The 16,464-nt window shown below is 44.6% G+C and overlaps 1 protein-coding gene across 1 annotated transcript in view; it reads right to left on the minus strand.

The window, feature by feature from the left end:
* The window catches only part of LOC137436946 (cadherin-15), a 74,118-nt gene extending 60,104 nt beyond the window's left edge, over positions 1 to 14,014 (minus strand). Inside the window, exon 1 of the mRNA XM_068131188.2 lies at positions 13,645 to 14,014. Within this exon, the coding sequence (XP_067987289.2) occupies positions 13,645 to 13,791 (147 nt within the window). The 5' untranslated portion in view covers positions 13,792 to 14,014. The remainder of the gene's footprint in view (positions 1 to 13,644) is intronic.
* Positions 14,015 to 16,464: the final 2,450 nt, after the last annotated feature.

A 16,464-nucleotide genomic window follows, 5' to 3' on the forward strand; every position in this document is an offset into this window, starting at 1 on the left:
CTTTTGGAATTACCATTTAGAATTACCCATTAGAATTAGACTTCAGAATTATCATTTAGAATTACACTTTAGAACTCCTTAGGAATTATCCTTTAGAATTACCATTTAGAATTACCCTTTAGAATTACCATTTCGAATTACACTTTAGAACTCCTTAGAATTATCCTTTAGAATTCCCCTTTAGAATGACCATTTAAAATTACCTTTTAGAATTACACTTTAGAACTCCTTAGAATTATCCTTTAGAATTATCCTTTAGAATTACCCTTTAGAACTCTTTAGAACATGAGAATTACGCTTTAGAATTACCCTTTAGAACATGAGAATTATCGACCCCACTTCTGCAACTAGAAAAGTCACTCGAAAAAAAAAAATTTTTTATTCCAAAAGTGGCTTCCTCTAAAATTTCTGTGTGTACTTATTAAAATAAGTGGTGGGATTGGAAACATAATCTCAAGGGATACTTTTGAAGAAGCTGGCATAAAAAAACATGTGTTGTCTAATTTTCTATCCTTGAGAATACAAGACAAAACAATTCTCCTTAATTGGAAAAAAACAAACAAACATATTTTGCTTACAAGTGACGTCACAAAAAAGCAACATGGCATTCTCCAGAAGCAATGTTTTTTTTTGACTGCGGTCTACAAACCAGGGTAAAAGTGGTCAGGGAACGTGGAACAGAATGGCCCAACTGCACGAAACTATCATGCGGGTTGGTTGTGAATGGAGTAGATATTGTTTCACGAGTTATCAAACAAAGTGACCACGATATTCGTCTTGGGTGTGTGTCTGTCTGTCTGTCTGTCCGCAGCATAACTACCCGATGATATCATCCGATCTTGATGAAACTTGGGTGGGAGGTTGATATCATGATCTAGTTGTGTCCTGCCTAGAGTGGGCGTATTGCGCCCATTGTGGGCGGAGCCACGCCCGAAAAAGATGTCTTTTTCGGGGGTAATCGAGTACAAGCTACATCTTCTCCGAGGGGTTTGGTGGAATCTGACAGGAGTTTCGGTATTTGGTTAGGCCAATGTCATGTGTCTAGCCTCACGGAGCTCGATTTTTCATTTTCGCCCCAAGGTCAAGGTCACAAGGTCACGAAATTTAGAGATTTTTGATGGTTTTATTACATTGTTTGCTTCTGATAGAGCGAAATGTCGTACATGATCTTATATTATCACATACATCATGAAATACAAGTTTTCCAACAAATTTCAGAATCTTCGACCTTTGACCTTTGAAGGTCACAAAGTTCAATGTTTCAAAGTTGTCGGAAACGAACCGAATTTTCGGTATTGTGTAGCTAACTAACCTCATAACTGATTATACATTATTTTCTATCTCATTTCAAGGTCAGTAACCTTCGTTTTGACATTTCAAGGCCAGCACCACACACAATTACGTACAGCTGGCTCTTAAAGGCCTGCGCACGCAGCGCATTGGTGCCCTTTGTAAATAGGCATGTACACCGCATGTCAGGGGCCGACACCTGCCATGTGGGCCCCCGACCCCCCAGTCCGGGCCTGTTTCGGTTATAGTCCGTCCTTTGTCATTGAATACCGCTCGCTCGTGAACCATCGTCGTCTCCTGACTTGTTCAACTTCTTGTTTTTTAAACTTTCATTTATGTAAATGTACAGCCTGGTGTTGGCTTAGCGGTTAGGGTGTGGCTTGGGATCCTAGAGGGCCCCCATGACTAGAGGTTGGGAGACTTGGAGTTGGGGGAGAGGATCTATGCAAACTTGGATTTGGGAGGAAGGGGAGATTTGGAATTGGAGTTGGGAGATGGGGGAGGGATGTGGACTAGAAGTTGGGAGTGGGCAGAGATATGTACTTGGATTTGGAAGAGGGGGAGGGATACATACTTGGAGTTGGAAGGGGGGAGGAATGCGGACTTGAAGAAGAAAGGGGTGAGGACTTGAAGTCACATTTTACATTACTTCAAATTTCCATGCGTCCCTGCCATTATGGTGTCAAAAGACATTCCTATCAAACTCCATAAATATTCCACACTCTGAATGAATGAATGATCGTTTTAAGGCCATTTTTCCTGCTAGAGCGGGGGTTAGCCTTGCGGGCCCTATGCCAATCATGGTTACCTGTTTGAGGCAATGTTTTTATGGGCTGATGCACTTCCTGATGCCAACCCTTAGTTGCATCTTATGATGCGCAGGGATACAGTGTACCTATTCTAAATCAGGGTACGCTAGTGTGGTAAAATCCTGACTCAACCTAAGACTCAAACCCAATTGGATCTCATCGCGAATGCGGCGACAGTCGACTGAGCTATTGAATCTTCAGGATAATCTCAGGAGTTTCACACACTAACACTGTAAGCAGAAACTGTCAAAATATGTCGTGATGGCAATCTGAAAAAGGATTGTGTCAAACCTCATCGTGGTGTCACTCCTGTCATTTCTAGTATTATGGCATCATTCCTAGCTTGTCATTCCTTCTTACCTTGTTTGGTTATTTTTTGAAATTCCACCCCGACATATTGTTTCTTTCTTTTTTTATGGTTTTTTTTCTGACGTGTATTCAAGGAGCCACGACATGAACCACTCAGCCACCACAACTTTTACATGATAAACATTGTTGTTGTTTTTTTTAATTTTTAACAAAGCCTGTCTTTACTGATGGGAAGACGAGGAAGCACCCCCTGGAGTGCCGCTGTAAAACACACAAACAATTACTATGCAAATTATATATAGAATGATAAAACAAAGAAACCAAAAAATAGAAAATTTTAATTTGAGGAACAGTCAGAATTTCACAGGAGAATTCGACATGGCATTGGGAAATGTTTAACACACAATGTTGTTTATCACGAGATCATGAACTAACTGTCAAATTATAGCCGGTGTTCTATATCAATCTGTTTCTTTCACCTACACCTAAACCCTATCTGGGCTGGCAGGATGGCCGAGAGGTATGCACACTCACCTGTAAGCTGTCTAGCCTGGGTATGAATCTAGGCCCAGCTATAAACTATCATCCTGGTGTCTCGCACTGCAGGTAGTGTGAAGCATCGATGTGTGTGGTGTCACTCAGATGGACGTTAAACTGGGCGTCCCGTCTGCTGGCATTAGTTAGTGGACGTTCAACACCTCATGGTGTCCTTTGCATAGAGTAGGGGCGCTATCTCCAGCACCATGGACAAATTCCTGCCCTAACTAGTGCTGGGAAGGCAATGGCAAACAGTACAGAACTATTATATTGTCGCATCCGAGGGTCCGCTAGCACAGACCACTCCGAGCCAGATCGTCTAAAGACCACCCACAGATACGGAAGCGGTGGTTAAACTGCTTTCAAAGTTACTAGGATTCTCCAAGGTTCACCCAAGGTAGCCGGAAAATGGCGGTGTTCGTGCGGGAAGACAGGTAAATAGGAAAACGTTCCTTTACAATTAGAATCGTTTATTAAAGGTACATAGGAGGGGAGAGACGAGACACTTATAATAAAACACATCGGCAATACCCCTGGCGCTCACCTGGTAGAATAAACAGTATACTGCACTGACTAAAGGTATTTTAAACCTATTTCAATGGTTGCTGGAAGACAGGGCAGCATGTAGAATCATACTAACATAATCAACTTTGGTACAGCATGGGTAATGAGGGTTGTGGTCAAGTTTCATCAAAATTGTGTGTGTAGTTTCAGAAAAGAAAGCAAATTCCTATTTTTTGGGGGCCGGGGGGGTCAAACCTGGACCCACTTTGACCCCGCGTAGACCCCTTTAGACTTTGATTTTTTTTCGTGCGGTGAACAAACTTTGGTACATTACGGGTGATGAAGGTTGTGGTCAGTTTCATGAAAATTGTGTGTGTAGTTTCAGAGGAAAAAGCTAATTCATATTTTGGGAGTCAAACCTAGATCCACTTTGACCCCCATAAACCCCCTTAGACCCCAATGTTTTTAATGCCGTGAACAAACTTTGGTCACAACATGACAAATATCATTTGTGCCAAATTTGGTCGCAATCCCATCAGTGGTTTCGGAGAATAAGTTGCAAGTGTTTATGGACGGACGGACGGACTGACAATGCGCCATCGCATAAGCTCACCTGAACTTCGTTCCAGGTGAGCAAATAAACGGGACAGACAAATTGTGCTCAAAGGACAAATGAGTAGGGAGGCACATGCGCTTATGTACAATTAAAATAAATATAGCCAAAGGCTAACCCAACTATGGTACCAAAAATAAATACCGGGACTCGAACAATAATGGGAAATGAGCGAGGGCCTGAGGCAAGACACAAGCTGGTTGTGGGTCCAGTGTGTCGGAGCTGGTTGTGGGTCCAGTGTGTCGCAGCTGGTTGTGAGTCCAGTGTTTCGGAGCTGGTTGTGGGTCCAGTGTGGCGGAGCTGGTTGTGGGTCCAGTGTGTCGGAGCTGGTTGTGGGTTCAGTGTGGAGGAGCTGGTTGTGGGTCCAGTGTGGTGGAGCTGGTTGTGGGTCTAGTGTGTCAGAGCTGGTTGTGGGTCCAGTGTGTCGGAGCTGGTTGGGGCTCTGTGCTGGCTGGTGTTGTACAGTACAGGGCTGGTGTGGCACAGGGTGGGAGAATGGCGATGAGAAGAGGTATGCTGCCTCTGCCAAGATCTGATCCAACTCTAACTCAAAAACTCCAACACAAAATTACATTTCCAAAACTCAAACTCCACAACTACCACTCCAACTCCAAAACCAGAACTGCTTTGCGCAGTGCTGCTATGGCCCTCATAAACTTTGGCACTACCATTTTGGGTGGTTCATTTGCAGTCCTCTTCGTGAGCATGCCATCTTCTGGGCCATATGGTCCTAATAAAAAGTATTTTGCCTTACTCCAAGGCTCCACAGCCGATCTCGCCGCCATGGCCTATTGTCCACTGGCCAAACGCAATGCACTTTCCAGTTGTTCCTTTATGGCCAAGTCCTCACCCGGCCTCGCTATAAAACAGGAGATTTTACACAACAAACTTACTGTTTTAAAGTTGACACTCACTGCAAGTTTTACAAGACGACTTACTCGAACATTTTCCCTCTTACAAGAGTAATCCAAAAAGTATGTCTGTGTACATGTGCGGGGGAGGGAGGGGAGGAGGAGGGGGAGTACACATCTGTGGGTTTTGAATGGGGAGGGAGAGGAATAGGGCAAGAGTGAAGGTGTGTCTGTGTGTGTGTATGTTTGTGTGTGTGTGTGTGCGGTGTGTGTGCGTTCGCATGATAATGTAAAGCGCCATGAGGGTAGTTTACTCTGCTTGATGGGGCTATATAAGACTCCTTTATTATTATTATTATTATTATTATTATTATTATTAATCCAATCTATGCGGTCACATGGTTGCTCGGCTTTCGCTACGCATTGATCAATATAACATGTTATTTATTTAATTGTACATATTTCACATGCATGACAAGGACATCTGGTGACATCAATACATTTTTTACAAAAATTACAAGGACTTTATCAGATGGATAAATCAATAGGATTTGGGACTTCAAGTTGGGATACATGCATCAAGTTTTTCAAAAAATTCAAAAAATGTTCACAAATTTTTCAGCCAAGTATAGCTATTATTTATTTAATTGTCATATCTCACATGCATGACAAGGACATCAGGTGACATCAATGCTTTTTTATTTTACAAAAATTACAAGGACTTTAACAGATGGACAAATCAAAAGGATTTGGGATTTCAAGTTGGGATCCCTGCATCAAGTTTTTCAAATATTTCAAAACATTTTCACAACATTTTAATTTATTTAATTGTCATATTTCACATGCATGACAAGGACATCAGGTGACATCAATGCATTTTTTTTTGTTACAAAAATGGCAAGGACTTTGACTAATGGACAAATTAACAGGACTTGGGTGTTGAAGTTGGAATTCATGCATCAAGTTTTTCGAAAATTTCAAAAAACTTTCACAAAACTTTTATTTATTTAACGAGTACACCCGCTCATTACGGGAGTGGAAAAAAGGTGTTATTCCTCTTTGGGGTATATAGATTACAGTCGATCTATGGTCAGATCTCAAGAACATGGGGTGTGTGTTCATTTACCAAGTTTCTTATGGAGAGATCGCCAAGTGGTTTAAGCATTCGAGCAAGCACTCCATTCAAAACCGTTAAGGAACGAATGGCTTGACAAACACGAGCTAGCTGCTTGGTAAAGGAGCGCAGCCTGAGCTTCTCCCTTTCAGTTTTGTATCAAACAGCAGGAGCGAGTTTCAAAAGTTCGCTACGAAAAATGCCACGGTAGCGGCAGAAAGGGCCATGTTATTAACTCAATATTTTTGTGGTATATAGAGTACCATATGTAATGGTATTACATATGTTGTGTGGAACCGGAAGTGCTTGCTCGCATTTTGGAGTATGAAGGGGAGCTCCGGCCAGAGGGCAGGCGGTGTGTGTGTATGGGGTCGTCGACATGAACCTGATTCCGGGTGCTGCAATAAATGATTGTTCTCTTTGACATCGCCTCGTGATCTATTCTACATCAGAACCTTACACCATAGATCTTCGCTCAGTTCTGCAAGTAAACTTTACTTCATGGATGTCGAGGTTCCTCCAAGTTTCTTCATTTAGATTTTAGTGTTATAAAGAGCATTAGCGACTGTTTAAAAAGCAAATCATACGTGTTTGTGGTTTATAATATTACTTCCTGTGGAAGCCGTTGTTCCCACGGAAACGCCATTATAACTTTAAACTATTTATACACATTATCACTGCAGGAAAAACGCCTTGTGGAAGTTGGACATTATTAGTATTAATATTGTTTTGTCATAACATTAATAATATGCGATTATCATTAATTTTGTTATTAAAAGCGTCCTTGGAAAAACGGCACGATAAATCTTATTTGGAAAAACGCCACGATAAAGCTAATTTAACATTGATATACACCTCAACACTTAACCCCATTGACGGCAATGGAGGGGAAACCCGCTCGGGGGAGAAAAACCCCTTGGGGATGGGGGCAAAGGAATGTGCTACAACCTTCAATATGTAACCCTTGGTCATTCTGTCAAGTTTGGTTGAGATTGGATAAGTAAGGGTGAAATGTATTGGCGTCAAAAATTCATCAGACAGACGGACAGACACAAATGGCGTATTTTATTATGATTACCTCCGCCACAAAAGGTGGATGGAGGTTATGTTTTCACCCCTGTCTGTCTGTCCGTTTGTGAACAAAATATCTCAAAAAGTTGTGGACGGATTCAGAGGAAATTTGGCAGACATGTAGAGTATGTGACAAGGAAGAAATGATTAGATTTTGGTGAAGATCCGGATTCGGATCCGGCTAGTAGAATTTTTATAGTGATTCTTCACTATTGGGAGATTGGGCCAAAAACGATACTGTAAAGTATCTCGACAAACTACGATCAATTGTCGTACGCGTTTATTCACTCTGCCGTTCAAGGCCCGATTCACAGCAGCACCATCCGAGCTCTGGCGTAGGGATACAACCCGGTCCCAGTGTAGGGATACAACGGTGAACATTTGCACTGCATACATGACATCCTCCCCTTTAAGTCCAAAATTACCAAGAGCAATACGTGCTAGATTTCCAGAATTGACATTTCAAAAGCAACATTTCCAAAACATGTGAAAATATGTGTGCAAACGGTTATGAGAATAATGAAAATACGTGAAAATAGAACATGTGTCAACGTGAAAAAAAAAACATCTTCAAAGATTCAACCGGTCGGGTGCTTTTCTCTCACGCATTGAGCGTCGCGGTGTACCAGTGGATACAGAGTCTGAGGTGATTCCTTTGGGTCGCGGTGTACCAGTGGATACAGAGTCCGAGGTGATTCCTTTGGTCTCCACGAAGGGTGTAGCGTTTGCAGAGGTTTTCGGGGCATCCGAGCCGGCTGGAGCGGCCACGACGATCTCCAGCAGTGGCGGGTCGAACTGTTGTCCTGACTGTGACGATGCTACAGGCTCCATCGACTCACAGTGACGGTAGGTTATGTGGTCCTGATGTCGACGAATTTCGCGGCCGTCCTGCAGGCGAATCACACTGGACAGTGGACCTGGCTTCTCGATGATGTCCCCCGGTAGCCACGTCGCACCTGCACCAAAATTTCGGGCAAACACTGGATCTCCAATGTTGATACATCGACTGTTGGACGTCTTATCGTGCACCAACTTTTGATTAAGCTGGCTCTGATAAACATTTGATGATATGTCTGGTTTGAGATTGTCAAGTGTCGATCTCAAGTGTCGTTTCATCAATAACTCAGACGGAGCTGCACCGGTTGTTGATTGTGGCGTGATGCGGTATTTGAACAGGAGACGAGACAGCTTTGTTTCCAGGGTTCCCTCCTGAAGTTTCTGCAATCCGGATTTGATGATTCCCACGGATCGTTCGGCCAAGCCATTTGAAGCCTGGTGATGTGGGCTGACAAACTTATGTTTGATGCCGCCGACGTGTGAACTTGGCAAACTCGGTACTGGAAAAACACGAACCGTTATCACTCACGATCATCCTGGGCAGACCATGAGTGGCGAAACAGCGTCTGAGTCTTTCGATGACAATGGCTGACGTAGTACCACGCGTCACATAGGCATCAATCCATTTTGTGTGCGCGTCCGTAATTATTAGAATCATGCTGCCGTTAATAGGCCCGGCATAATCGAGATGTAGGCGATGCCACGGTTCGCTGGGCCATTCCCAGGGATGCAGTGGCGCTTTCGCAGGTGTATTCCGGGTGCTCTGGCAGGGGTAACAATGTCGAACATGATGTTCGATATCAGCATCAAGATTCGGCCACCACACATAGTTTCTGGTGAGTGACTTCATCTTCACAATCCCGGGGTGACAGTCATGGATTTCATCCATGACCCTGGAACGCAGATTTTTCGGGATCACGACACGACATCCCCAGAGTAGGCAACCATTTTCCACGCTGAGTTCGTTTTTACGTGCTTTAAAAGCCGCAAAATCTGGGTCATCCTCAGGTAGCAAATGCCATCCAAGCTGTACAGCCTGGACAGTTCTGGACAGAACGGGGTCTCGTCGAGTATGAGTGCGGATCTGGCCGGAATCGACAGCACAATCTTCCAGATGATCCATCAGTGCGATAATGGATCCTGGTGTAGGCGAATCATCAACGGATTCTGGAAGGGGTAACCGACTCATGGCATCTGCATTTGTGATAGACGAACCGGGCTTATAACATATGGTGTAGTCATAAGCAGCGAGAAACAGGGACCAGCGGATGATCCTGGGCGGTAGTGTGTCAGATGTCGCCTTAGTTGGACCAAACAGACTGATCAGCGGCTTGTGATCAGTGCGAATCGTGAAATGATGTCCAAGAAGGTACTGGCGAAATTTGCCGACGCCGAAAACGATTCCCAATCCTTCCTTGTCAAGTTGGGAATCGTTTTTCTCTGCCGGGGACAACGTTCTGGATGCAAATGCAACCGGTCTTTCCGTACCATCAAGCATCACGTGTGATAATACACTCCCCACTCCATACCGACAGGCATCGCATGTCAGCACAAGATCCTTCTCTGGATCAAAATGAACGAGAACATTGGACGATTTGAGCAGATTCTTAGAGGTCTGGAATGCTGATTGTTCAGTAAACCCCCAGCTCCAGGAGACTCCTTTCCTCAAAAGCCGTTAAAGGGGGCCCAAAACGTCGGTCACATTCGGGATGTAACGACCATAGAACTGAAGCAAACCGAGGTATGACTTCAATTCGGTCACATCTCGTGGAGAAGGAGCATCCTTGATAGCTCGGACTTTCTCATCTGTCGGGTGTAGACCCTCGGCATCAATCGTATGACCCAGGTACGTGACTGATGGCACCATAAACTTGCACTTGTCTCGACGCAAACGTAGGCCAGAGTCCGAAATCTTCTTCAGAACTCTCTCCAGGTTCTGTAGATGTTCCGCGTCCGTACGACCAGTAACCAGAATATCATCCTGGTAACAAACGACGTTGCGTTCGGCGGCAAACAAACTGTCCATGACACGCTGATAAATTCCAGGTGCAGATTTCACTCCAAAACTAAGTCGGTGGTACCTGTACAACCCACGATGCGTGTTGATGGTAAGATACTGTTTCGAATTCTCGTCCAAGCAGAGCTGTAGATCGGCGGATTTGAGATCGAGTTTCGTAAAAGTCTTGCCTCCCGTGAGACGAGCATAGAGGTCTTCGATCCTCGGGATTGGATATTTATCCAATGAAGAACACCTGTTCACGGTCATTTTATAATCTCCACATATGCGGATGGACTGGTCCGATTTTATGACCGGAACGATGGGCGCCGCCCATTCGGCATACTGGATTTGCTCGATGATCCCCAGATTTTCAAGATGATCCAGTTCCTTGTCAATCCGCTCACGCAGGGCGAAAGGGACTGGGCGAGCCCTGAAAAATATAGGATTGGCATCCCGGTCAACCCTGAGTTTAGCCGTATGTCCTTTCAAGGTTCCAAGCTCATCCTTGAAGACATCCGGGTACGTATCCAGCACATTTTTGAGTGTGTATGCTGCGGTAGGAGAAACGTTGGCTGCCCGGAGTTGATGAATGCTTTCCCACTTCAGTCGAATTATGCTCAACCAGTTCCTGCCGAGTAAGGAAGGGCCCTTTCCAGGAATGACGATCAGGGGTAGGTGAAACTCACGGTTATCGTAGCCCACCGTGACGTCACATGTACCGCAGGGAACAATCTTCTCACCTGTATAGGTGGAGAGTCCATAGGTAGTAGGTTTCAGATGGGGTCGGTCAGCATCACTCCACAGGTTTGTGAAAACAGCATGGCTGATGAGCGAGACGGCCGCACCAGTGTCGACCTCCATTTGCAATGGTCGATTGTTGACGACAACATTGGCAAGAAGAGGGTCCCGCTTATGGTGAGAATCAATATGAAGCAGGTCATACGATTCTGAGTTGTCGGAAACAGAGCTCACCTGGTCAAGCTCGGGTTCCTCTGAACCGATAAACTGATGAATCTTGTCAGCAGCTTTTCCTTTTCCCGATTTGCGAGTGATGCAAGCTGGAGCAATATGGCCAGTTTTCGAACAGAAATGGCAGGTGGCATCTTTGAACCGACACGTCTCCGGAGGGTGCTTTCCGTTGCACCGAAAACAGTTGTTGTGGGTTTGAGACTGCACTGGCTTCTGACGAGGAGCCTTGTTCCAAGTTTTGGCTGAACATGATCCAACCGATTCACAGCAGGGCTGGTACCAGACGAGCGAGTGGCACCGATGCTTGTAGCGTTGCGTTCAGCACTTTCCATGGAAATGGCGGTGTCTCTGGCATTTTGGAACGTCAGTCTTCTCTCAGCAAGCAGGCGTCTACGAGTGCGGTCATCGGACATGCCAACCACCAGCAAATCACGAAGCATGTCATCGATCGTGTCCCCAAACTCACACAGATGTGACAGTTTTTTGAGGTGTGCAATGAAGTCTGCAATCGACTGACCTTGCTGCTGTCTGCACATGTAAAAATTAAACCGACACAGGATGACTGAAGGAGATGGGTTGCAATGTTCCTTCAAAGCGGCCTTGAGCTCTGCATACGTGAGCTCCTGGATTGTCCGAGGCCGAATCAGGCTTTTAACGAGTGTGAACGTCTCACCTCCGCAAACGGACAGGAAGACGGCCTTCATTCGGCCTTCGGTCGCGATGCCGTTCGCCTCGAAGTAGAAAGACAACCGCTCAGAATACGTGTCAAAATCCCCCTCATGAGGGTCGAATTCATCGATATGGCCGGAAGATATCATGGTCTAGATGTTTATCCTCGTCGCCATGTAAAGTATCTCGACAAACTACGATCAATTGTCGTACGCGTTTATTCACTCTGCCGTTCAAGGCCCGATTCACAGCAGCGCCATCGAGCTCTGGCGTAGGGATACAACCCGGTCCCGGTGTAGGGATACAACGGTGAACATTTGCACTGCATACATGACAGGATATCTCATATCTCATATATAGCAGGATATCTCAAAAAGTTATGGACGGATTTGGACGAAACTTGGTGGACCGGTTCGGTGTCTGACAAGGACAATTCGATTCGATATTGGTGAAGATCTGAATATGGATTCGGATATGAGAATTATTTAATGTTTTAAGTGATTCTTCACCATTATGACATCGGGACAAAAAAAACACATAGCAGGATATCTCAAAAAGTTATGGATGGATTTGGACGAAACTTGTTGGACAGGTTGTGCGTGTAACAAGGAAGAATCGATTCAATTTTGGTGAAGATCCGGATCCGGATCCAGATAGTATAATTTTTTAAAGTGATTTTTCACCATTGAGTGATATGGCCAACCAGGCAGAGGTATGCTCTCTACTGAGTGCCCTTCTAGTTGTACATATCTCACATGCATGACAAGGACATCAGGTGACATCAATGTATATTTTACAAAAATTACATGGACTTTAACAGATGGACAAATCAACAGGATTTGGGATTTCAAGTTGAGAATCCTGCATCAAGTTTTTCAAAAATATTGCAAATTTTTTCACAACATTTTCAGCTTAACGCATTTCCATAAAGGTATATTACATATGCTTTTGCAATGCAGTTTTGTGAAGATAGATTTTTCATGGTGATGGGATACCTGGAGACTGAAAATCCAGAGCTTTACATGATCAAAACTGCAGGTATAATTGATTTGCCATCAAACAGTCACATTTACATTGGGCCGATATTAACGGTTTACATGTTTTTATAGAGGTATATACAACCCATAAAGGTGTGCAATTTTGCTCGTAAGCGTTTGAATGAATGAAATACACTTGTCTCAGCCTCGTCGCACACCCCCACACCCCAAGTCCTCCTCCTGCACTGGCTTTGAGCCTGCGGTAAGATTTAACTTCTAACATCTCGTCTCATCAGCGGCCGATCCGCACCACTGAGCTAACGATATCTCACTCCCCAGGGGGTTTGGGGGAGTGGGGGGCAGCAGGCTGGCATCCCGGCATTGGCTGCCACACGCACTACCATTCTCAAGCCCTAGCACACATTTTCATCTGATAATTGTCTAATATTTGTTTGACCCCCAATGAGCATCTTTTCTGTGAAAGGAAGCCAATGTGAGAAAGAAGTGATTCGTTATTGGAAGGGATTCAAACCCTGGAATGTCAACTCACAAAGCTCCTCTCATAGCTGCAGCTCATGCTTCGTTATCGTATAAATATCCCATGGAAAAAAATCAAACATCCCAGAAGGTCTTCAGATGCCTGACCTGATGGGATCAGTCATTCTCTACATCGCAAAGTCAACCTTTTTCCCCCTTTCCAATTTTTGACCCACAACTCCCACTTCTCACCCCCACATTTCACCCCCCCCCCCCCCCCCATTGACTCAAAGCTGCTGAAGTGAGGGGATGCAAACAGGAAGGGAGTAAAATGGCTTTAACCCCTGCAGATTAACAAAATGAAGGCCCCGCATGGAATTTTCAGCAAAATTGTCTTCCATTGAACAACCTGGCCTGATCCACAGGTACAATCTGGCAAGTCTCATTAATCATGCCAAAGGACAACACAAAGTGAGCCAACATTTTTACACCGATACCTGAGTTAAGGTTACTTGTCCAAATTATCAATATTGATGCCCATCAAGCGATTCCAATATGCTGGAGAAGCACGATGATAATTCTTCAAGCTGAACATGCAAGAACCCCAAGCCAACATACCTGCAGGATAAAACAGGTGCAGGTGAGCAGAACTCGGAACAGTGACGTCATGATATTGCGGTGACCCAGTGACCCTCTCCGTCGATGATGTTCTGGCACCGTCGACCTCACAGCCCAAACACCACAATAGAGTAACATTGAGGACATCCAAATGAGAGATGTAACCCAGCACCCATTTCTGCTCTAATCCTAATCCTCATCTTTTCCCTCTGTTGTCTTCTCTTTCTCTCTCTCTCTCTCTCTCTCTCTCTCTCTCTCTCTCTCTCTCTCTCTCTCTCTCTCTCTCTCTCTCTCTCTCTCTCTCTCTCTCTCTCTCTCTCCACACGCTCTGATACACCGCCTGCCTTTCTGTCCCTATTTTCTCCCTACTGCCCTCCCCTCTGCACATTCTCCCTTTAGTGGCACGATTGGTGATGAACAGCAACAGCTGGAGGTGTCATGCCAGCATGATGGAAGCAGCGACGGAGTTTAGCTCGGCCAGCAGAACCTTCTTTTGATAAAATATAGTGTGTTTGACAAGCAAATGGCTTTGCAGGTGCTGGTAATGGCGATAGTTATACACTTCAGCAGTATTACCCATGTTGGTGATGTTATGGCAGTGGTTCCCAAACTTTTTTGGTGGCGACCCTGAATACAATCGTGTCCTGGCCTGGAGACCCTAAACGCTGTACATGTTAAATGACCGATCATTTTGATACATTGTGATTATTCATATAGTTTTATTGAATTAATTACCAACACATAATGATTTTCAAAAAGTTTTTAATTGGACAAAATGAAAAAAATTTTACATGAAAATGAGACTTTATTACACGAAGATTTTCTCAGTGGCTACTGTGATACTGCTTCATTTTGTGGGTAAGCTACTCTAAGTTTGCTTTTATGTTGATGGACAGAGCACAACGCAAGTCATGCTGAGGATCCACGCGGTTCCTTGCTTTAGTCTTGATTGCAACAAGACCTGAAAATCCTTGTTCACAGAGATATATTTTTGGAAAAGGGAGAAGAGCTTTTTCAGTCTCCCGACTCTGAATGGGCTTATCCTTAAGTTGGGTCCAAAATTTCGAATACGGTTCGAGCTTTTCAAAGCAATGTAAACTTCTGCACTAGATTTTTCCTGGAGTTCTATAAGTTCTTCTTGAAATCCCGGAATATCTTCTCCGACTTCACTGACGTCCACATTGAACACATTTCTGATCCAACTATGCTTCTTGAGGTCGACGTTTTCTGCAAAATACCTGTCCATTTCTTCCTCAAGGTTCTTCAGATGATCTTCGAAAATACTTTTGATGTCAACAAGGGATATTTCCAAAGCATCTCAGTTCTGGAAAGGCAGCCATTTTTCCTTTAACCAGTTTTTCTCTCCAAAGAGCAAGCGTTTCTTGAACAAGACAATTTTTTGACCTATTTCCACCCTGGTATGATTACGGCCCTGCATGTCTGAATTCAGTTCATTCAGGTGCATGAAGATGTCACCCAAATAGGAAAGCTTTGCCAGCCAAGCAGCATCTTTAAAGCAGTCTGCCAGTGCATGTCTCTGCTCACGTAAAAAAATAAATCAATTTCAGTTTTTAGTTCAATAACCCTTCCGATAATCTTCCATCGAGATAGAGAGAGCCAATGAACATCAGAGTGGAACAGCAAGATCTGGTGATGTGATCCCATCTCTTCACACATTTTATGGAAAATGCGTGAGCTTAAAGCCCTGGCCTTGACAAAATTCACAATTTGGATAGCATTATTGAGAACTACGTGGAGGTGCGGTTGCAAACGTTGAGTGGCAAGGTTTTCCCGATGTAAGAATTATTATGATATCAGGCTTTTCTGCTTTAACACGAGTAACAAAACCCAAACGACTTCCCATCATAGATGGAGCTCCGTCAGTGCACACAGCCAAACAATTTTTAATCAAACAACATAGTTTCTTGAAAAATTGTTAATCATATTAAAGATGACTTCTCCAGTGGTGGTACTTGACAGGGCATTGCAGAAAGAAGTACTTCCAGAATGTCGTCTTCTCCTCTGTACCTTACAAAAACCATAAGTTGAGCGTCACCTGCAATGTCTACTGATTAATCCGTCTGCAACGACAATTTTCCTGCTTTTTTCAGCGCCACAATCAGTTGAGCCAAATATCATCTGAAATGAGATCAATTTGATGTTTGATGCTTTTGTCAGAAAGTGGTACCGATTCAATCTTCTTGGCAACATCTGCTCCGCAAACAGTTTTCACCAGCTCCTCTCCAATGTTATGGGGCTTTTTACCCCCGCCAAAGGAGAGGGTATTGCATTTGGGTCCGTTTGTTTGTTACTTGCCGGAAAAGTTTCCGGCAAGTATGTTGGTTGGTTGGTTTGTCTGTCTGTTTGTCTGTTTGTCTGTCTGTCTGTCTTTGTGTGCAGTACGACGTCTACATCGTTGCACATAGAATCGCCATACTTTATGTGTCTTGCCCTGGAATAGGCTGTGCCCAATTTATAACTCTTTAGGTCCAAGGCCTCCATTATGACGTTGAAGGAGCTGGGGCTCCCACGTCGATCAGAAGAATGGACGCGACAAAAAGCTGGAATTCATCTGAGTTGCTTTATTGAAATCAAACACTCAGGCACTCTGAAAACCCGTTTATCGGTCAGCAATATATATCTATTAACCCAGGGGGTTTGCCCAGGCCCGGCGCCAGGGGGCGTGGCCCAGCGTCCTGGCTGCGGCCTGGCAAGTTGAGGGCGAGCCTGCCCGGGCATGCCCGGGCATGCCCGGGCGTCCCGACCGAGGCCTGGCAAGTTGAGCGCGGGCCTGCCCGGGCGTCCTGGACGAGCCCGGCA

Source organism: Myxine glutinosa, chromosome 11 (genome assembly GCF_964187855.1).
Source record: "Myxine glutinosa chromosome 11, kmMyxGlut1.1, whole genome shotgun sequence".
Classification (NCBI taxonomy): Eukaryota; Metazoa; Chordata; class Myxini; order Myxiniformes; family Myxinidae; genus Myxine; species Myxine glutinosa.